The sequence below is a fragment of the Martes martes genome (genome assembly GCF_963455335.1).
Source record: "Martes martes genome assembly, chromosome: 8".
Taxonomy (NCBI): domain Eukaryota; kingdom Metazoa; phylum Chordata; class Mammalia; order Carnivora; family Mustelidae; genus Martes; species Martes martes.
In genome coordinates this window covers 2,870,103-2,891,919 of record NC_137895.1, presented here as the reverse complement: position 1 = coordinate 2,891,919, position 21,817 = coordinate 2,870,103, and the positions used below count along the sequence as shown (strand labels likewise).

General features: G+C 60.1%; 1 protein-coding gene across 2 annotated transcripts in view; it reads left to right on the top strand.

Annotated features, from left to right (window-relative positions):
• Positions 1 to 11,851, top strand: part of TBC1D22A (TBC1 domain family member 22A) — a 308,080-nt gene extending 296,229 nt beyond the window's left edge. For both annotated transcript variants that reach the window (XM_080811153.1, XM_080811152.1), the window contains one exon: positions 11,320 to 11,851. In XM_080811153.1, coding sequence (XP_080667279.1) covers positions 11,320 to 11,448 — 129 coding nt within the window. In that variant the 3' untranslated portion in view covers positions 11,449 to 11,851. The remainder of the gene's footprint in view (positions 1 to 11,319) is intronic.
• The last annotated feature ends 9,966 nt before the right edge of the window (positions 11,852 to 21,817 follow it).

Below are 21,817 nucleotides of genomic sequence, written 5' to 3'. Positions count from 1 at the left end.
GGGCTCAGGGCCCCCGGGCTTTTAGGCATTGATTCTTTTGAGGGTGTGATGACTCCCCTGGGAGTTTCCAGGAGTTTGGTGAGGCTTGTAACGTGGACCCCGGGTGATCACAGTCTCCAAGTTCTAGGACATTGTGAACCCTTTGGCCCAGCCCTTACCCTGTCTCCTGCATAGTGCAGATCTCCTTGCCAGCCTCAGATGAACCCTTCAGGGGGTGCCTGTCTCCCCGGGCTGCACGCGGCAGACACCCTACCTTTGTACGGCTGCTCTTCCCACCGTCCGCCTCCCCCTCAGAGGCAGTGAGGGTAGGTCGGTGCACAAGAGCAGAGACAAGTGGCCTCCTCCGGTCAGCTGGGCCCTGAGCTCAGGGCTGCACCTGCACCCACCAGCACCACCGACTGTACCCTTGGCACAGCATGGACACTGCAATGTGGCCCCAGCCCACGACCAACCCTGTGAGCACCGTGGTGCCTGAGAGAGAGTGGCCCGGGTCTTGCGGACTCTGTGGGGAGTGTAGTCTGCTGGCTTTGTCTCTGCTGCCTCGAGCATGACCGTGAAAAGCCACTGTTCCTCTCTGTTCTTAGGCTTCTCATCTGTGAAATGGATACGTTTCTGTAAGCTTGTGGGATTAAGTGAGAAAACGGTGGGGGGCACCGAGCAGGCACTCTGCAAGCTCCCCGAGATCAGAATTGCGGAGGTGGCATCCCTGGTGCGCGCATCTCCCGGTCCGGACTGCATGGGACACGAAGGGACTGGAGGGGGGCGTCCAGGCCCCTCTTGGTTGTCCTTACCGGTCCCTGCAGCCCCGGGCAGGGAGGGGCCTGCCTCTTGGCTGCGGATGGTGGGGGAGTGGCCAGCAGTAGAACGGATGGGCTCTCCGCCTCTGGAGCTCTGCGAGCTCACCTTCTCATCATCTCAGAAGTCGATAAACACCTGAGCAAATTGTTTTACGGGTATTGGCACACTGCTTCTAGAGTACCTGCAGAGCACAAGACCCAGAAGAGCCAACTCGGTGTCACAGAACGACACAGTAGAAGGACGGACGCTACCTGGCAGCAGGACCTCCTATAAGACAGGACTGTGTTGCCAGAAGAAGAGACAAATGGATCAACAGAACAGAGGTGAGAGCGCGGAGGTAGGCCCGCCGATCTCGCAAAGGAGCAGACACATGATGGAGCCGGGACCGGCCCCTCAGCACAGGGCACCGGGATACCCGGGCATCCCGTGTGAAACAGCGAATCTAGACACGGACCTTATGGTCTTCATGAAAATCAGCTCAGGAAGGGACATAGACCTATGTGTCAAGTGCAGAACTTTGCATAATAAACTCCTAGTAGATCATGGAGGAGAAAACCTGGACGACCTTGGGTTGTTGTAGACGCAACGCCCACAGTTGTTGTAGATGCAACGCCCACGGCTCGGTCCATGAGGGAGAGAATGGATGAGCCAGATGCATCACACCTAGAAACTTCTCTGAGGAAGACACGGTCATGAGAGTGAGAAGACCAGCCACTGTGGGGAGAAAACCATCGCAAAACTTACCTGTTAAACGACCACCGTGCTGAGTAACAGAACCTTAACTCTGTGATAGGAAAGCGAACAACCCAATTAGAAATGGGCACAAGATCTGATCTGTACGGACACCTCACTAAGGAGGCTGTATACGTGGCAAGAAGACAAATAACAAGGGGCCCCTCGTCACATGTCATCAGGGAAATGCAGACTCAAGCGGGGGGATGCTTACCTAGGAGGAGGGCTCACGTCTGCATTGCCCACAGCGCCCAGTGCTGGTGAGGTTGTGCGGTAACCGGAACGCGCGCCCGTGGCTGGTGGGCGAGCAGAAGGGCGCAGCCCCTGGGTGGGTCGGCGGCTTCTAAGGGCAGACGGACTGTGTGACCAGCTGTTGCTGTCCGTGGTACTGACCCAGCGGAGTGGAAAGTTGATGTCCACGTGGAAACCTCAGGTGAGTGTCCTTTAGTAATTTTTGAAACTTGGAGCCCACGGAGATGGCCTCCCGGAGGTGAATGGACAAGCAGACTATGGTCCATCCAGACAGTGGAATTCTATTCGACGCTAGAAAGCAGGGAGTTGCCAAGCCTGGAAGGGACACGAGGAGCCTTTGGTGCTCATCAGTCAGAGGAAGAGGCCAGTGTGAGAGGCCACATGCTCTGTGACTCCAGCTCTGCGACCCTGGAAAAGGCAAACTGTGCCGACAGTGAAGGGACCCGTGGTGGCCGGGGGGCGGGGGAGGGGAGGATGAGCAGGGGGAGCCCAGGTGATGTGCAAGGTGGTCTGCACGTCTCTGTCTGGTGTTACAGTGGTGGCCACACACCCTCACACATCTGTCCAAGCCTGTGGGATGTACAACGCCCAGAGAAGGTCCTGATGTCGGACCGTGGACCCCGGGAGGTGGTGACATGTCGATGTAGCTTTACCAGTCAAAGCACCGTCTGCTGGGGGATGCTGATGGTGGGGGAGGCTGGGGTCAGGGGTATGTGGGCGCTCTCTGTACTTTCTGCTCAATTTGACTGTGAACCCAAAAGTGCTTTACAGGTATTTTTAAATAGATAAGCATGTCCCAGGACTCACCCTGCACTCTGGTCTCTTGTCCGTGAGCATACCCAGCTTCATGTCCGTGGACACTGGAGCCCTCTCTGTCCAGTCCAGTTGTGGGGGGCATCTGCCGGGCTCCCTGTGCTTTGGCCCTCTTGTGTCTGCGGTATTGGTTACCCCGGCTCCCTGGCCTGCCTGTCTGTGGCTCTCATATGTATTCAGCAGGCACGATGGCCAGCTCTGTGCTGACCGCTGGGCACACATGAGTGGACTGTGCTGCTGACCTCCAGGTTCCTCGTCCAGTGCACCAGCCTCCCCCAGCCTCACGGGCTCCTTGCCTCCCTCTCCTGAGTGGGCCCTTCCCTCCTTGGTCCTAGAGTCCCTCCCCCAACCAACTTAGGGTTCTATGCGCCCTCTGCAGAGCCCCTGAGTCCACATGGAACCAGGACACAGGAGACCCAACAGTGAAAGGACTTTGGTGACAGTGGTGGCCATGTGACATGTGTCAGGGATTACACAGTCACTGCAGTCCCTCGCCTTCCGTTGTCTTATGTTAGACCTTGCTATGCCCGGTGAGGCAGATAACTTGTCCTCCCAAATTTCATGCTGTGGGAAAGGGGGCCCAGGATGCAGGCCCCCCAGGGCCACACCATGTCGACCCCAGACCAGCTTGCCTGGTGCACACTGTGGGAGCTGGTGCATGTCCCACAGCCTCTGTCAGGAGCAGTATGATTGGGCGGAAGGTGCCAGTATCTTTCACACTGATTCCTCCCCTGAAGCCCGTTTTGGGGACTGGCCACCTCATGGTGCTGTCACTCCGAACCCGTTCTGTGACATGTGATCTGCTACTGCACTGATGGTTCTGGGCACCCCGTCCGTGGCTCCCAGGCAGGAGGCCGGCCCCCAGCCCCTGTGTGGGTTGGCGCACCAGCCGGTCTTGGTGGAGCTGAGCCTCACCGTGCGTCTTCCCTCCTGGCCTCCTGGGCAGTGGGGACATCCATGTGAGAACACGCCCCCGAACAGGTTGGGAAGTTGAGCAGTTTCTGTGATGTACGTTACAAGGGAAATACCATTGGGTAGCAAGCCTACGAAACCGCCTGCATAGACACAGCCTCAAGAAGTGTGGGGCCCCCGTGTGGATGTGTGGGGCCCTGACTAGAGGCCTGGTGGGCAAAGGCCTCTGTGTGTCAGCTGCAGTCTGGGGCTCAGGAGGTCGCGTGGGCGCCTTAGTGCTGTTTCCAGTTAAGCGCAGGGTGGTGGGGGGAGGACGGAGAGGGCGGGGCCAGCGCTGTGGGGCGATGCTCAGTTGGAGATGCGTTTAGACGCCCCCGGAGGCCAGGGGCATGCAGGTGTGCAGGCAACTATCAGACACACGGGGCCAGGGTTCACGGGTGTCATTGTGGGGGCAGAGACGACCGGCGACCTTGGCCCCAGGGGACATTCCCTGCCGAGAGCTGCAGGGGCAGAGGCAGAGAGAAGTGTCACCAAGAGATTGGAAGGGGGGGCCAGGCACCTGGAGGGGGCTTCAGGCAGGTGGGGCGGATCAGCGGGGAAGCCCTCGGAGCTGGTAGGCGGGACCCGTGTGCGAGCTGTGGAGGGGCTCTCCTGTTCCCCCCACGCCTTTGTTGCCAGCTGCTGCTGCCCTGTGTAGACAGCACCCCGCAGCAGTGAGGTGGGTTCAGCCTGCAGCCCGCTGGACAGAAGTGGCCATGCTGCTCAGACGCTCGTCTCCAGTCCTCCAGCCCGGGGCAGCCCTGAGCCCTCCCTCCCTGCGACCCTGCCTTCCCTCCCGAGCTTCGCCCAGATAGCCCCTGCCGCTGCCTCCAGGCTCCTGCACCTTCGTGAAGGTGCCCTCCCTGTCACTTTGCAGCTGCATGGGACGGAGCCTCCCTCCTGCATGTGGGCATCCTCCCCGACACGACCCGGCCCTTCCTGAGGACACCTTGGTGGACGGCACCTCGCCATACCCTGTCTGTGAGCGGCTGCACAGCCCCGCGTCCCGTGAAGCAGAAAGGTTTTCACAGGAATAAACCGACCCTAATTGCCGTGCCAAGACTTAAAATACTCTCTGTGTGCTGATGAGACGTCCCCCGGCGCGTGCAGAGACGTGAAGCGGAAAGACCGGCCGGCTGGGGCATTTCCGTCAAGCCCGTGTTTTCAGGACCCAAAGGTGTATTTCTGTTTAGCGTTCCTCTTTTGGGAAAGAAATATGAAGTTAATTACAGGACATTGTACCTCGCTGAGCCATCAGGGGCCCTTGGATCACTCTGTCACAGTGTCACCATCTACTCTCCACCTTCCGGAGCGCTGCTCCCAGTGGCTTGGCTAGCCTGGCTGCTGGTCATCTGTCCCGGCCGGCTGCCACCAGCCTTCTATTTTTAGCCATGGTTTGGTCCAGAGCTTGACAAGATTTTCAAACTAGTAACTGGGCTGTCAAAGAAATCAGCTGTCGGAGGATGGTCCAGGAGGGAGTCCCGGGGGGAAGCAGCCTCAGGGATGTCCGGACACGGGGGGTGCCCAGCCACTCACCCCCCCTGGAGGGAGTGAGGGCCAGCGCGCCTCCCCGCGACCGTGGGGACGTCATCGCGGAGCCGCTGCACTGGAGGGAGCAGGGAGTCTCCCTTCTTGGGCTGCGTCAGCGTCCAGTAGCGACGCAGGAGTGAACTTGGTGGGTCAGACGCCCTCCCTGGGCTAAGTGTCCCCTGGGCCAGAGAGGCTGAATGCTGGCGGAGAAGTTGTGACAGTAGCGGACATGAGAGAGCCCCGGTGGGAGAGGAGCTGTGCCATCCCAGAAAGAATGGCCAGAGGCACCCCTGCTTTCCTGCTCAGCCTGCCGTGCCTGCCCCGTCCCCTTCCGCCACCCTCAGGGGTGGCCAGCGAGGCCCTGCCAGGAGCTCCTGAAACCCGGTAGAATTCTCCCGGGGCCGCCAGCGCTGCTAACAGTCACCGCTGTAAGTTCATCCCGGCTCCGAGTGTGTCTTCCGCTTGACACGTGTAGTTCCCCGGAGCGGGTGCTTCTGTAGAATGAGGTTCAAACCCCAGCGGCTCCCACACAGGCAGGAGTACAAGTGCCCTGTCCGTCTGCCGGCTCTTGGGCCATGGCTCCGGGCCAGGACTGTGACCCCCGACCCCTACCCTGCGTGGCCCATGGACCCTGGCCCAGGTGGCCGGTCGCCGAGGCGCTGCCTGTGCGCCGGCTGGAGCGTCCCCACCGCATCGTGCTGGCAGATGGTGCACGTTGGTGCTGGGAGGGTGCTTGTGCCATTCTGCTCCAGCTGTGACCACGGCCTGGTGGCCGGCGCCTGCGTGTCAGGCATCATGCCACAGGTGCATGCGCCGTCTCCTCTGTGCTCGGCACAGCCTGACGGCGCTGCCCCTGTTGCCGCCAAGGGCTGTCGGTAGCACGCGGGTAGGTGGGGGTGGGGTGACGGTGAAGCCGCGGGCGCCTTCCTGTACCACCACCACTTCCTGCTCCACCACCAGCTCAGCTCAAAGCCACCAGCCCTCCGACCCTCCCAGCCCAGAGGTGGGTGCTGCCGCGGTCCCTGGCTTATAGATGAGGGACTCAGCCCCCGGGGGGGGGCGGGCCGCCTGTGCTCTGGCCTCACCCACCTGGGTCCTGGCGCCGGGTGTGTCGTCCAGTGCCTCAGTCTCCCCTAAAAGGCAGACGGGAGGTGCTGGAGGCCACCCACCAGGAGCCCCGTGCTGCACCCCCGACCCCTAACCCCCAGGTGGCAGCGGGGCCTGCCTTGTAGACAGCCGAGGGCCCGAGCCGTTAGGGTCTCTAGCTGGGCTGCCCAAATCAAATGTCCGGATGCGGGCGGGAAAGTGTGTTAGAGCAACGAGCCTCGCTACCTGACTTGTGTGTCAGTGAGCGACTCCTGCTTCTTCTCGGTGAAGGGGAAGAGAACGGGCCCTTTTGTCCCATCATGATTGACTTACTCATCTCTGCGAGCTGGCGGTTCGTAAACCCCCGACTGGAGCAGCTTGCGAGCCGACCTCCGTGCTCGGTGCCCCGCAGAAGGGCAGGTGCTGGCGGGTTCCGCCGCTGGGCGCTCCTGCCCTTCCCGCTGCCTGTGGGAGCCTTGCGGGTCGTTCTGGCCGCCAGAGGGTCCCGAGGAGGGAGGCCGGGGTACGCGCCGTCTGCCGGTCCGGGGCCGGCAGGACGCGGTGTTCTTAGTGCTCCGTAGAGCAGTACCCTCTGACGTACTGTAAGCCCTGCCGCGGGGGAGACCGTGAACATTCTGGCCGCCTCCCGAAGTGGAGTAGAACCAGGGGAAATAACGAATTTTGTATTGAGCCCAGAAATCCAAAATTCAGCCTTTTAACCTGTAATCCACATAAAAACCGTGAAGACTCACTCCACAGTGCTTTGTGCAGGCTTGCCGGAAGTCCGGGGTGCACCCTCCCTGGCACGTACCCCGCGGGGCTCTGCAGTGGCCAGGCAGACGGGAGGCCTGGCTGTGACTCTGCTCAGGACCACGTGTCATCCGCGTCGTCATCAGTGACCTGTCGCCCGATACCCACCTCTGCTCACACGGGGGGCGCAGCTGCACCTGCAGGCTGGGCCCCTGGGGCAGAGCTGCTGGTGCTGCTGCATTGTGCCCGTGGCTCGGTGTGCGCATTCACCGGCCAGTGGACGGACAGACGCGTGAGGTCAGGAGCATTTGCCCTTCCTGGATTCTCACCTGTGCCTTTCTCTCCCGTTCACTCCGCCACCAGTGCTGGCCATGCCACCGCCTTTCTTCCGCAGACAGACCTACTTCCTGTTGCCCAGGGGAGCGCCGGTCACCTTCCCTGGGACGTAGGTGTGTTCCTGGGCCAGGGGGCCTGCACGGCGAGGGCGCAGGGGCTGTCGCCCGGTTAGGGGAGGCCGCACGGCCTGCACAAATCCAGCGGTCAGCTCTGACCCTGGACGCAGCTGTGTGGCGCCAGTCGGGGTGGGTGGCCCCGGTGCAGAGGCGGAGGGATGGTCTTTCCTTTGATGTGCCTCGCGGCTCACACGCAGTCAGACCTTTGGGAGGGTTTTGAGTTAAATATGGTTCGTTTTGTGTCTGGCTTGAGAAGCTGAAGGTCGGGGCCGAAGAGACGGAAAAGCCACTTCCTCCTGGGTCCGCCGGCCCTCGCAGAAGATGCTGCCTCGGTGCCACCCTGGGGGCTCGGGGGCTCTCGGGGGGCACCCTGTCTAGGGCGGGGGTTCTCACCCCAGTACCTGCGGTCCTGCCGTCCTGCCCCCCCCACCCCCTCCCGGGTGGATCGCCCACTAGGAGTTCGATTTCTTACTGAACTCGTCGCCTCAACTACCTGTTACCCCACAGATGCTCGCTTTTTTATCAGAAACGCCCCGGCCGCTGCGACTGTTGCTTGGGCTACTCGCGGTAATTACGGTAATAATGACTGAGTAGCCGGGACCGGGACGAGCAGCAACGGGGACGCCCAGCTTGTGCGCGGCGTGTGCTGGCCTTGTCACGGGCACTTGGCACCTGCTAGCAACATGGAGGGAGGGGCACTACTGTCCCCAGTTACAGATGGGAAACTGAGGAACAGCACCAGGAGGCTTGCCCAGGGTCCCAGGACAGCTGAGGCATGACTGGGGTTTGAACCCTGGCAGTTTTGCAGCGTTTCGGGTGTGCAGACTTTCTGCTGACTCTCTGGGTTGCCAAGCGGACTCTTCCCTGCCACCACGTGCTGGCCGTTCTGTTTCAGGGCTGTGGGGGTGCACGGGCCTGAGGACGTCACAGAGGAGAGCGATCACCCCGTGACAGAGGGCCGTGCGGTCGTGGTGGCGGTGTGGCTGGGGCTTGGACGGCTGTGCTGTGGCTCGCTGCCGCCCCTCACTGCTGCCTGCCCTCCCGGAAGCCTCTGCAAGGGGCCAACCAGACCGGCAGCTCTGGGGTCACAGAGGGCCCCCTTCGCGCTGTACGGGAGCCCGAGCATACCAGTGTGTCCCCACCTCGTCCTTCGCGGCTGGTGTACACGTGCAGAGAGAACCCTGCCTTGTAGATGGCAGCGTCCTTCATCTGACTGGAAAAAGACAACCTTTTGGTGGGAGGACCCAAAGCCAAAACATCATTTGGGCTTTAACACTGGAAGGTCCTCTTGGAACCCACCCAGAGGCAAGAGTCGGCAGCGGCAGATTTCCATCTGGAAGGTGGCCCGCGCAGCGTGTCTGTGATGGGGAGCTGCCGACCTTCACGCCGGGGCCTGCGACAACGCCCCTGCCCGCGCCGCGGCCGCATGTGTGTGGCTCTGCTGGGGCCAGCCTGGCGCTGGGGGGCCTCCCTGGGGGACGGCCCGGACAGAGGGAAGACCTCCTCCGACCCACATGCTCGGGATGGGCCGTCCACGTGCAGAGTCCCCGCCGCTCTTCGTACCGAGAGGCGGGACAGCGTGTCCGGGCACATCCTTCGATGCTGGGCCGGATGCCGGTGCCAGCAGCTTCCCCGAGCCCCCCGGGAGGATCCTGACCCGGGGGCAGGGCTCAGAGCTGCAGACCTCCAGCCGTCCGGGCGGGACGGTTCCACTGCTCTCGGCCGTCTTGACAGTTCGTGTCACCGTGGACAGCGCGTTGACGGGCCAGCGGGGAGGGGCAGGTGTGGGAACCAGAATGTGCTCGCCACAGCCCGGCTGATGTACAGCAGGGCGGGGAGAGCGTTACTGGGACCGGATTCGTCTGACTGCGGACATCGGTATCCTGGGCAGACCTTCCTCTCCTTTTTATGTCTGCTGCCGGGGCAGAGTGCTGCCTGTGGACCTCAGTTTCCCTCTAGGTTTGCGGGACTGGGCTGTTGACGGGGCCCTGACTCGGCCCCTCGTCCCCGCCACTGCTCCGCAGGCTGACCTGTCCCCAGGAGGGCCGGACACCCTGCGATGTGACTGGTGGCAGCTTTATGAGCGATGGCCCTTTGCCCGAATGGTGCGGGCAATGCCAGGCAGCCCGTGGCCAGTCGCCGGCCGTGGTTCCCGCATTGGAGACACACTGCCCTGTGCATAAATAAGACAGGCCCTTTTGAAAACGAAATCTGTATTTAAGGACGCATTGGGCTGTGTTCCTCGCCTCCCGTAAAGGTCACGCGGATGGATTTTTCCTCCTTCAGCGTTGCAGACTGCGGAGTGCTGGGCATTTCTATTCTGCCTCCATCCAGGGAGCCTGGGGGACTAAATTAGATTCTGAAATGGAGTGTGCGTGTGCGGGGGAGCCGGTGAGGTGCCGTAACGGGAGGCATTGCTTCTCACCTTGCAAGGAGCGAGGTCACGATAATATGAAGCGAAGTGGATTAAAAATAAAACCAAAGGTATTTATTTACGACCTGCTCAGAATTGGATTGGCGTCCGTGTAAGTTGCAGCTAATGGTGAAAGACAGCGGATTGATGTTGATCTGTCCCCGGGGACATTCTGCCAGTGAAATTTGCTCCGCGAATTCAATTTAAAGGCCCCCAGAAAGTACCCAAAATGCAGAAGGAAATGGGGTTGAGGAAGGGAATAAAGCAGCCGCGGTGAGCCGACCGCGGGGAACAGTCGTGGGGCGCGTCTCGCGGTGGGGGAGGGCTCTGCGTGGCTCACGGACCTGCGGTGCCGCGGTGCTCCACACCAGGTTCTGGCCTTCCCTGGTGGGAACTGGGACCCCATTCTACAGAGGAGGAGCCTGAGGCCGCGAGCCGGTCAGTGGCTGGGCCGGCCTCGCAGCCAGGGTCTGGGTCCAGACATGCTGTTGAGTCCGTGGCCTGAGTGCTCCCAGCGGCCGGCTCTGTGGGACGGCGTGGCCACCCCCAACCTACAGATACAGGGCGTGGGGCTAGGAGAGGGGTGTCTACTGAGGACTGGACTGGGATGCGAATGCGTCATCAGTCCTGTCCAGCACCCCCTGATCGTGCACCCCGTCCCGGCCTTGTGGGAAAGGAGGCTCGGTGGACGGCACCCGTTTGAGTCTCCCAGAGCTGCCCCTTCGCAGGCAGGCAGGGTGGGGCAGCCCGAGTCAGAGGCCCTGTCTGCCACCTGTCCTCTGCTGGCAGCCTCCGAGGGGCGGCCCCAGGACCCTGAAACCCCAGCCACTCATCTGGCTTACGCAGATCTGGTTCTGGGGGGATGGGCAGGCTGGAGGGAAGGCCCCAGCACTCCAGAACCAGGGCCGGCCGGGCTCTCCACACAGTGTTGGCCCACTTCCGGAGAGGGTTTGCCCTGACCTGTTGGCCCAGTCCCCCATTTCTCCTCTGAGAGCCCCAGCCCAGGAAGCCATCCTGGTCCCATAGCCCTCCCCACTTCTGCCAAAACCCTCCGGGTACTGGGGCCTGTGCTCCCCGAAACCCACCCTGCCCTTAGGGGGGCTGCCGCTTGCTCTGGACGAGGGCCACGGTCCCTCAGAAGAGCTGGTCAGTGGGCAAGGCTGTGAGTCTCATGCATCACTATGGCCCCGGTCATGTTGTCCTTTCTAGCACTTTCTTCAGTATCCCTCTCTCTGGGTTCTAAACTGTGAGCTCTCGAGGCAGGTCCTGTGTCCTGTGGGGGGGTGAGCTCAGTGCCCAGCCTGGCGAGACTGGGTGGGCTGGGTCAGCTATGGGTCTCCAGCCTGGTTTTCCCTGGAAACCCTGAGTGTCGACTGCGGGACAGTGACAGGGGCTGCCTGGCATGTCCCCACCCACCCAGCATGTTCCCACCGTGGGCAGAGCCCGCTGCTGGCCAGTCCCCCCCAGGGGATCCCCTGATCTGCAGCCCCCGCCCCAGGGCCGGTCACCTGCTCTGACCTGGGCTTGTCTCTCTCCCCCCAGGAGCTGCTGCTCTTCCTTCAGAACCTGCCCACGGCCCACTGGGGCGACGAAGACATCAGCCTGCTGCTGGCCGAGGCCTACCGCCTGAAGTTTGCCTTCGCGGACGCCCCCAATCACTACAAGAAGTGAGCCGGGGCCGGCGCAGCGGGCCGCACCCCGCCGGGGGCCGCAGGTCTGGGGCCAAGGACAGGTCTTGCTGGGCAGCCGTGCCCTCCAGGGAGCAGGCCGGGACTGGGCGTCAGACGAGGGCCGGGGCCTGGCCAGGGTGGGGGGCTGCCGCCTCTGTTTCCTGAGATACCAAAGAGAGCCGGGGAGGGTGTTGGCCCTTCAGGGGCCCTGCCCTGGAGCGTCCTTGCCAAATGCCCGCCCCCTGGAGCCACCAGGGCACAGCAGCCCGAGAGCCAGACCCTCTGGAGAGGCCTGTTGTCTGGTGCCGGGGCGGAAGGAGGTGGCCGTCATCTCATACCTGCTTTGAAATGCAAAAATCCTATTCTGTTGAGTGAAAGAAAATAAAACATAGACAAGATAAGTGAAATGTTGCCCTCACCTGTGAAGTCTGTGTCCCCACGGGGCTCCTCGAAGTTGGCTTTATTCCCGTAGTCGTCCTACCCTCGGGCTTTAGCCTGTCCCTGCTCTCTTGCTCGAGACTGAACGGGGGACCGCCCTGCGTGCCGGCCGAGCGGCCCTGCGGCTCTGGCTCCAGCAGGCCGGGAGCAGGATGTGGAGCGGAGCAACGGGCCCGCTTTGCATCTCCAGCCTCTTGGAAGAGAGCATTTCAGGGCCGTGTGCCGTACCGCAGGGGTTGTGGCGCTCAGGGCCCTGCAGCCCTGGGGACACGCCACACAGGCTGCTGCCGAGGACGGAGCTCCCTGCGCTGGGCCGCCGGGACCTGTGGGTTCGGCGTCTGTGACCAGAGTCCTTGAAGCTTCCTCGCCACCTCTCAGATCTCCGGGGGTTACTTGCTCAGCTGACGGCTTCCTGTGGTCTGGGGCCGCTGGGGCTCAGAGCCCCGGCGCAGAAAGTCCTGGACTGGCCTGCCTAGGGCTCTGCGGGGGCCACACACGCTTCCCACATGTCCCCGACTTATGCGGAGGCACACCTGTCCCAGGCGTGTGGTTGGCAGGGATGTGGCTGCCCTGTAGCCCCGCCGGCCCACGCTGACCCTTGAGCCAGGACAGGCTCCTGTCCTCAGCTCCGCCTCCTGCTCACGGACCCGTGTATCTGGAGGCGCCTCCTCCCTGCTGCGGGCCCCGCACTGGAGCCGCCTCAGTGCCCCCGCCTCTGCCTGCTCGGCGTGAGGACGCTGCGGGAAGCCCGCGAGCGGGGGGCAGGAGTACCTACACACGTGAGGTGTGTGTGTCCTTTCCTGTTAAGAAGATTCCCAGGTCATTAAGTGTGACGTGGAAATCAGCGCAGAGCACTGTGCAAATGTGCGGTGTTCCCCGATCAGCGGCGGGGGGCCTCAGGCCGGCGAGACAGAGCCGCCCAGTCCCGGGGTCGGGGCCCATCTCCGACCGGTGCTCGGCGGCCCAGCAGCTCCTTCTCCAGCCAGAGTGCCGGGCTCTCAGAGAACCCGGCCGGGCGGGAAGCCCCGTCCCGCTTGGCCGCCGCCCCGGGAACCACCGTCACAGCCCGGCGCACCCACACGGCCAAGGCGTGGGGCACATGGACGTCCACCTCTTGAGGCGGCTACTTTTTCCACGAGGAGGCTCTGCCAGGTTAGATGAGGCTCCACATGTGTCTTCCTGTGTCTGTGAACCTGAGACCGAGCGCTAGGGCTGTCGCCGGCACCCTCGGAGCCTAGCCCCGCGATCGGAAGCGATGGGAGGGTGTTCTGTCTGGAGAGTGACGAGTTGGATGCAGTGAACCCCCAGCCTTGGCCTGATCCGAGGACCCTCCTAAGGGAACAGGGCCGCCCTGGGCCAGGCGTCTTTGGTCCTTGGAGGCCAGGCGGCAGCTGAGAGTGGGGGTGCTGGGCTGAGTCCTGGCCCAGGAGGACCTTTTGGGGAGACGGAGGTGCAAGGCAGAGCAGGAGTCACACTTGGGCCGAGCCCCAAACCCTGACTCTGCCCAGCTGGGGGTCAGATCCAGGCCCGCCCCATGTTTGACCATCTGCCAGGCCTGGGACGGGAAGGGCCTCCTCACCACAGCCGGTCAAGTGCCTCCTGGGACCCAGGACACACCCATCCCTACTTCCAGCCTCCTGGGGTCATTGAAACAAGGCCCCCGTGAGCCCCTCGCCCCTCCGGCGCCCCACGCCTGCACTTCCCCCCACCGTGGGGACTCCCCGGGGTAACATGTCACTGTCTGCTGTCTCGTGCTGTCCACTGCTGGGGTGGGGTAAGGCACCGTCCCCCTGGGTGGGCAGGAGACGCCACAGGGTGGGAATGCTCCCCTGACTTTCCCCCGGTGACTGAGCGCCATGCCGAGCTGGGCTGGCTCCCGGGCCTTGTTGCTGGCTCGGGCTCGCGGGTGGGGAGGCACCGTCCCTCCCTTGCTCGGACGGCGGGGCTGCTGGCCCAGAGCTCAGAGCTGGTGACCACTGTCTTTTGTAGCCATGGTTTGTTGGTGTTTGTGGCCTGGCCGTTGACTCCTCAGGCCCATGCTGGGGTCTCACAGCCCCCACAGATGGCTCCAACCCCGGGGTCCTGAGATAAGCCCCTGAGCCCTTATCCCTGTGGCCCTCAACCAGCCAGGCTACCTGAGCAGCCCTGCCTGTTGGCACTGCCGCCAAGTGGAAGGTGCCAGAGAGAAGTTCAAGGGGTGGCCGGGCCCCAGGCAGGTCAGATGTGCTGGGGTGTGGAGTGATTCGGAAAGGACTAACCGGTGGGCAGGACTTCTGCGCTGGTGTTACCTGTGGCTCTGAAACGGGGCAGCTCTCTCCTCCCACCCGCACACCTCAACGGACCGATTCCATCGGGACCCCGGGCGAGCTCGGGGCGCTGTCTGCCTTGACGGTGGGCTGGCGGGCTGGCGGGCCTGCCGTCGGAGCCACTTTTTGGTGAGGCTCAAGATGTGGGCAGACACCGCTCCCAGGGTCAGGCGGCGGGGGTCCTCCCTGAGTCTCCCAGGTCCTGCCCCACCCCAGCGGACCCTCTCCCCTTACCCCTTCCGCCTCGTGCTCCGCGAGCACCCGGGGATCATGGCCACTCAGGGGCCTGCCCTGCTCAGCTGCGAGGCTCGTCACCCTCGTTCTGTAGCCCGACTGATCCTCAGCAAAGAATGGCCAGGGGCTGCTCGTAGCCCCCGTGTGACCGTGCGCCAAGGATCCAACCCCTGAGCCCATTTCATTAACAATTTCATTGGATTATTCACTTGGGAAAAAAAAATATACATATCCAACTGCTTTCCTGATGATGGTTTTAAACGTAAAAATTAAAATTCCCCCAAATGCTCAAAATAGAAATAGGTATTTTTTAGAACAGGGAGTGGCAAAAGCCTTTTTGGGCGTGATTCCAGTGACCAAATGACCCAGAGACAGTCTGATGGGCCACGTACACAGTGGAGCAGCTGTGAGGACCCCAGCACCGGCTCCCGCACCCCCGCCCCCGGTGGGCAGAGGTGAGTGCCTCTGAGATACTTCTGTTCCCGAGGACGTATAGAGTTCTTGGAAATAACTCTTGGGAATAGAAACGGGCACAGTACAGAATGCAGGGAATTCTCAAAAGGGGGGGACGGGGGTGGTCAGTAAGTCGCTCGCATCATTCACAGTCGGGCGGGAGGCAGGGCGGGAGCCGAGGGGGTCCAGCAGCGCCAGCTGCCCGGTCTCAGGCTGCATTCCTGGCCGTTCGATCCATTACAGTGGGGGACCAGCATGCGCTCTCTCAGTCTTTACATTTTTCTCCGAAGATTTAGCAATGATTTTTGTCTATTATTTTGCTTTTCAACTGAAGTCTAATACTCACAGAAGAGGGCACCCTGCAAATCTAGCATCCAGGGAATTACCGAAGCAACACCTGGGCTCCACAGTCAAGGTCAAGGAGCGCCCCTGGCCCTGGCCCAACCCCCAGTCTCCCCAAGCATGACGCCATCCCGACTCCTGGCACCGCAGTTTGGTTTTGGATCTTTTGAAACTGTTCTTGAACGGGGTCGCACGGGATCTGCTTCTGTGAACAATGTACTTTGTGCAGCTTTCTGCTCGCGAGGACGTCCACGCCTGGGCAGCCGGGGTTCGGTCCTTCCTGCTGCTGTCCTTTCCCCTTTAGACGAGTGGGTCACAGTTTCTGTGGATGGTTGCCAGGTGGGGGCTGTCACAACCACGGCTGCTCTGAGCATCGCATGCACGTCCGTCCTAGGTGGACGTGTGCCCACCACTCTGGGGGGTGTTCGTCGAGGAGTGCGACGATGGGGCTGCACGGTGTCTCCCCAACTCGAGGAGAGGATGGCAGATTGTGCCACAGTGATTTCCCAGTTTACGTTTCCACCACGGGGCTCGAGGGTCCTTGTTCCCCCACATCCTCACCCACTCGGAGGGCCTTGGCCGTTCCAGGGTGAGGGTGTTACATCACTTCCCTCCACCCCGGCCTCCCGCACATCGCCCCACGCAGTGCAGCGTCTGTTTCCTTCCTGCCGCAGCCAGAAAGAGCCCTGCTTGGGACCTCTTGTTGTACTAATATCCTGAGTGCTTTCTCATATCACTACAATTCTTCAAAAACACGGTTTTAATGACTGCATAATATTCTGCTGCACGGATTAACGTAATTCCGTGTATTTCGTTGCCGCGCGTCCGGCTGCTTCCATCTCTTCCCCGTCGCAGATGCTGCTGGGATCAACGTCAGCATTCCTGAATGCTTTTCCATCGTGGATTTCCAGGGCGGGTGTCCCCCAACTTTCCAAAGTTTGCCTTACCCCACCGCACTTTTCTGAAATACACATTAGTATCTGTTTTCACTAACTGAAAGGCTCTAGAGAGGATTTTATGAGAAAAGGTGGAAAGGGGAAATGGCATTCAGCATTGGTTCCCCGGCAAGCCAGTTTATACACAACGAGAATGGCATCACCCACCCCTCGTCCTTCCCTGGGACTCTGCTCGGTATCCCATCGCCTGCTGCCACAGCTCTGAACTGTGTCTGTGAGCATCAGTACTTTCCCTCATTTGCGCATCTATTAGCAATACGTGTCTGTCCTGAGGTATCAGAAAAGCCTAAGAGAGGTGATTTTTTGTGGTCTGGGAATACTCGCACATCTTTTCATATAAATTAATGGTAATTGCCTCTTTGCTTTACGCCATTTTGGCTTAGGGAAGATTTTAGGAATGTCCTACTTTCAGATAGTTGGGGGAACCCTGTAGTGGATTCTGCAGTCATTAGTGGGGAATGGGTAGGTTGGCATCTCCCCCGTGCCATCTTCAGTGACCGAGGCGCAGATCTGCCTGTCTGGCTGACCTGCGAATGTCTTAGCAAATGCAAGTTGAAGAAACTATTTAAAATGTAAGGGTGAAAAACTAGAAATAGAGTGTATACCATCCAGGAGAGGGGAAAAAAAACTGAATGAACAAAACTGATCAAGTCAGAGAAGCTACGAAAGAGGATGGGGAAAAGCAAAGGAAAAATGTGGTAAATACGAGCCTGGCCCATGCAAGTCCGGATAAATCTATTCAAAGAGATTCACATTATACTGTTTGAAACCTCATAAAATCCAGTAACATACTATTTGCAAGAGATATACCTAAAACAAGAAGACACAAGGCTTGAAATAAAAGGGTGAAAAAAATTAATGTGAGAAGAACTAACCAAAAGAAAACATGACTGAGAATATGTGTTCCCCTAAAATCTATCTGAAGAACATTCACAGGACAAAGGGGCACATATGTCCTATGTTCAGAGAGCACCTTAGCTGTGGGTCTGCGTAAATAGGGATGTAGACCCAACTGAAAGCAAGGAGGGACACAATTATGGATGAACGTTGACCTTTCCACAGCACATGGGAGATGCTAGCATATCTTGCAGAAAATGTGGTTAAGCAAAGGATACGTTTAAAAAACAGAAATTTGAAGAAAAATTATTAAGCTAAGAGAATTTTGCTCTCCACAAACAGAATGTGCATTTCTTTCCAGCACATGAGAGACATTTAAACATTATCAATGTTTGACCTGTCACAAAGGAAATTTCAGTAAACCCAAAGCCTCACTAGGCTATGGACCCATATACTCTGTCCACAGTGCCACAATTTTAGAAATCAAAACAAAGGAGAGAAAACCTAAGTGTCACCCCCCTCCCGTATACATATAAATAATCTGCTGAAGTATAAATGGAAACATACTGGAAATTACAAAATGACAGAAACTAAAACAGCAAACTTGTGGGATGCAGCTAACACAGTAATTCGAGGAAAATTTATAGCCATAAAAAACCATTATTAGAAGACAATTAGTATTTAAAAGAATTCAGCTCAACATTCAACCTAATCTGGAAAAAGAATAAGAGCAAAAATGCAAAAAGAGAAAACCCATAAAGATTAACTTTGTATAGCAGCAGAAGTTACTGGAGGAGAGGGGAGGCACAAATAACGGGCGTGACTGACAAAACCTAACATTAGCCGTTGGAACAGAAGGCTCACGCAGCGGCACGGGGGTGGATCTTGGTCTGCTTTGCAGTTGGTACATGTCCTGCATTCAGAAACAGCACTTATACACAGTAAGGGCTGAGTAAATGTTGAATGAAGAAGAGACAGATTTCTGCACCATAAAACCCCACCATATTAAGGGAGGAGAGGGAGGTGAGCTACAGGTGCTGAAGAGAGTTTGGAAATAAACATGCAGAGAGTGAGAAGACGGGCCGAGACTGGGGAGTCCCTGCTAAAGACCTTTGGGTATGTGACTGTCATTCAACATACGCAAAGAACCCTTACAATTCAACAGTAAGAAATGCATGACCTGATTAAAACATGGCCCAAAGACCATCCCAGACCTGACCCCAAAGAAAATATACAGACGTCAGACAAGTATATTGAAAGATACTCAGCGTCATGTGCTGTGAATTAAAAAAGGGGCACCTGGGGGGCTCAGTGGGTTAAGCCTCTGCCTTCGGTTCAGGTCATGATCTCAGGGTCCTAGGATCAAGTCCTGCGTTGGGCTCCCTGCTCAGCGGAACTCTGCTTCTCTCTGTCCCTCTGCCCCTCTTACTGCTCGTGCGCACTTGCTCTCTGTGACAAATAAGTAAAATCTTTTAAAAATTGCTCTAAAAACATAGTCTATTCATTTTTAACAATCCTAAGTGCATCCTATGACCAGCCTCATACCTGTGAATTGGAGAACCTGGATGAAATGGACAATTCTCTAGAAAAACACACATTACAAAAACTGGCTCAGGAAGGAAATTAAAAACCCCAAATGGACCAATGCCCACTGAATAACTTGAATGGGGGGGGGGTTGTCACAGATCTGTCCCTTCCCAAAGGCACCAAGCCCAGATGGTACTACAGCATGTTTTACCAAACCCCAGCGACCAGAATTTAGAGGGCAATGTAATGCCGGAGGCGGGGGCTCTGGGTCCTTGAGCACCTGGAAGGGCTGGCCTTGGGGACTGTCACGGAGGATGGCCCCGGGGTCTGCTACACGTGGTGTCTGGCCTGACCTTGGCCCACACCCAGCTGGCTGGGGGAAGCTGCAGCCAGACTGTAGCCACGGAGGGGTTACTCGGTGCTTTCATAGATCTGCTCGTGTCTCCTGTAAGGTCTGCACGCTGAGGGTTCACGGCCACCCAGCCCCGCTGTGTGCTTTGGGGCCGGTAATGCCGCTCCGTAGGACCCGGCTGCCCTCTGCGGCTGCTCATGGAGTTTAGAACTGGGTTTAGGACCCAGGGACGCGGAGGTGGGGGTGGGCGCCAGCTTCAGACGGCTCTGCTCAACTCGCCGTCCGGTGACCCAGACGCAGGGTAGATTATATTTAAGAACAAAATGAAAATATAGCCCAGACCACGGCGTCTCATTGGGTGGAGGTGGGAAGTGAGCTCCCCAGATGCTGGGGGCCGTGTCAGCTGGTTCAGGAGGCTGGGGAGCTGGGCGTGACGGGGGGAGGGAAGCAGGAGACACGAAGGGAGGGGGCAGGCTGAGCGGAGAGGGGCGGTCTCCGGGGAGCCCTGGCTCTGTCCGAAAGGGAGCGGTGTCCGGAGGTGGAGCGGCACCCCGACTGCACATCCGAGAAGGGGTGTCGGGTCAGGGCCAGAGGCTGCCGGAGCCGGGGCAGCAGAGGGCCTCTCTCGCTCTGCAGGACAGGGGGCCGCCCTGCCTTCAGGGTCACGGCCGAGTCCACACTGGGGCGAGTCTGGGAGAGCGGCGGCCACCCCAGCAGCCAAGGGGCCTGAGAACACACGTCTGTCTGTCTCAGGACTCAGGACGTGAGTCAGGGGCAGCCACCGTGGAGGGTAGCCGGCGTCAGCCTGGAAAAGCCCAGAGGCCCGCTTGGAAGGGCATCGTTGGTCCTCAGGGAGGCTGCCCACCCCTGTGCTCCGTTGCCCTCAATCGGGCTTCCCCTCCTCCCTCCACCCTGTTTGTTTTCTTCAGAGCCCAGACCATGACCTCCACGGTCGCTTGTTTATGAGCTCAGGGTCGCCTCGCACTGGGCCTCTGACTTGTCTTTGATAATATTTGAGGCCTCCCTGAGAGGCCAAGGAACTCGGCTGGTGGGCCCTGGACTGGCCTGGCCCCCGAGCCCACCCTGCAGTGACCTGGCCCCTGGGGTGCCCCTGGAGGGAGGGTTTCCCCCAGCACGTGGCATGATGAACCCGGCCCGGCCACGTGGGCGTTGAGTAGCTAGTCCTTCCACTGAGTAAGCATTCATGGGGCACCTGCTCTGTCCCAGGCACCGTGATCCGTGGGGACACCGAGGCCCCGCGGCGGGTTGGGAGTTCACTCTAAGGCTCGAAATCCTGAGGGTCAGAGAGCAGAAGGGACGTTCAAGGTCATCCCAGTGAGTGTTGACGGTGGTGTCTGAGCCCAGGGAGTCCCAGGAGCCCGCATCTCGCCGGCGGGCCCTTGGTCATCCCAGTGGGGTCCCAGAGGCTGACCTTGGTCTCCCAGGTGACAAGTGGCAGGAAGCGGGTCCCTGCTCCCCACCCCAGGCTGGAGTAGCTCAGTGGCCACTGTCCTCACGAGGCCACTGCTGGGGAGGCTCATGGGGGACGGGACCCGGCACAGCCTCCTTTATCTGGCTATTAAAAATAATTGGCCACACACTGTGCAGGGAAGAACGTGTTCCTCTTCAGCTCGGCTGGGAAATGTGAATTATTCTCATGTTGCCATAGAAACCAAGATCCGTTCCCAACATGTTTTAGATATTTAATTTTGTGAGCCCAGGGATGACCCTGCGGTCTCTGCAGAGAAGCCAAGACGGGGGGGCGGGGGCAGCCGTGTGTGCACGTGTGTGCACACGTTTGCACTCGTGTGTGTGCGTACACGTGTGTTCGGGGCTGGTGGATCTGAGCCCCCGCCATGGGAGTGGCCGCAGGGCCATGGTCCCAGGGCGGCTTGAGCTCTGGGATTGGAGGCTGGGCTCCTGGGGGGACCTGGAGTCCTAGACAGTCAGAGGCGCCGGGCCAGCCCGGCAGGGACAGGGACAGGGGCTCCAGCCCGGCTCTGCCTCCTTCTGAACAGTGGCCTGCCAGGTGTGGGCCCTGGTGTCCCCACGCTCTCCCGGCCTGGTCGCAGGTCCCTGTGCTCCCGACCTCCGCCCTCGACCCAGCCTGTCCCTCTCCGCCTGGGAAATCCGCGTCTGTCTGCCGCCGCTGCGGGGTCTCGGTGCGGTGGGTCCGTGGGATGGACCTCGGGAGCCACCATCCCTCCTTGGGTGCCGTACCAGCCTCGGGCCCCACGCTTGCCTTCAGGGACAGGAAAGGGCCCGCGGCCTCCGTCCCCTCCTGCTGGTCCGGACCCACCTCTGCCTTGGCCGCCCCCGGGCCTAGGGGTCTCCGCGGGGGCGCTGGGGGTGAGCCGAGGGGAGCGCGTCAATCCAGCCGAGTCAGCAGCGCTTCTGAGTGAGAGGTGGCCCTCGGGTCCACGAGAGACCCGGTCACTGGATTTCTGCGGGAGGGGGGCCGGGAAGCGGGCCTGCCCTGGGCCCCAGAGCTGTGTTCCGGGGGTCTGTGGGCTGGGGGGGGTCTCCTGATGTCAGGTCTCCTCTGTATCTCTGTGCCCACAGGCATTTCCCCACCGTGGGCGCCTTGAGGCCAAAGGACCACAAGGACCAGCCTTCCCACTGGACCATGAGGAAGAGGGGGGAGGCCTGCAAGTCCCCACGACCCGCGGGGGTGGGAGGACCGTCTCCCCCAGCGTCTCCTCTGGGCGTCACCCCCTTGGCTCCGCCTGACTGTCCCCTCTGCCCGCCCAGCAGGGGGTCCCATGGGCAGGTGCAGCGTCCCCTCCCTTGTCCTTGTGGGGACCCCGGGGCAGAGTGGGATAGCAGCAGCCCCTTTCCCGCCAGCGCCTCTGCTGGGCACGACACCCCTTGGACAGAAGAGGAGACTGAGCTGTGGGGAGGTCAGGCCGCTCACGGAGCCCACAG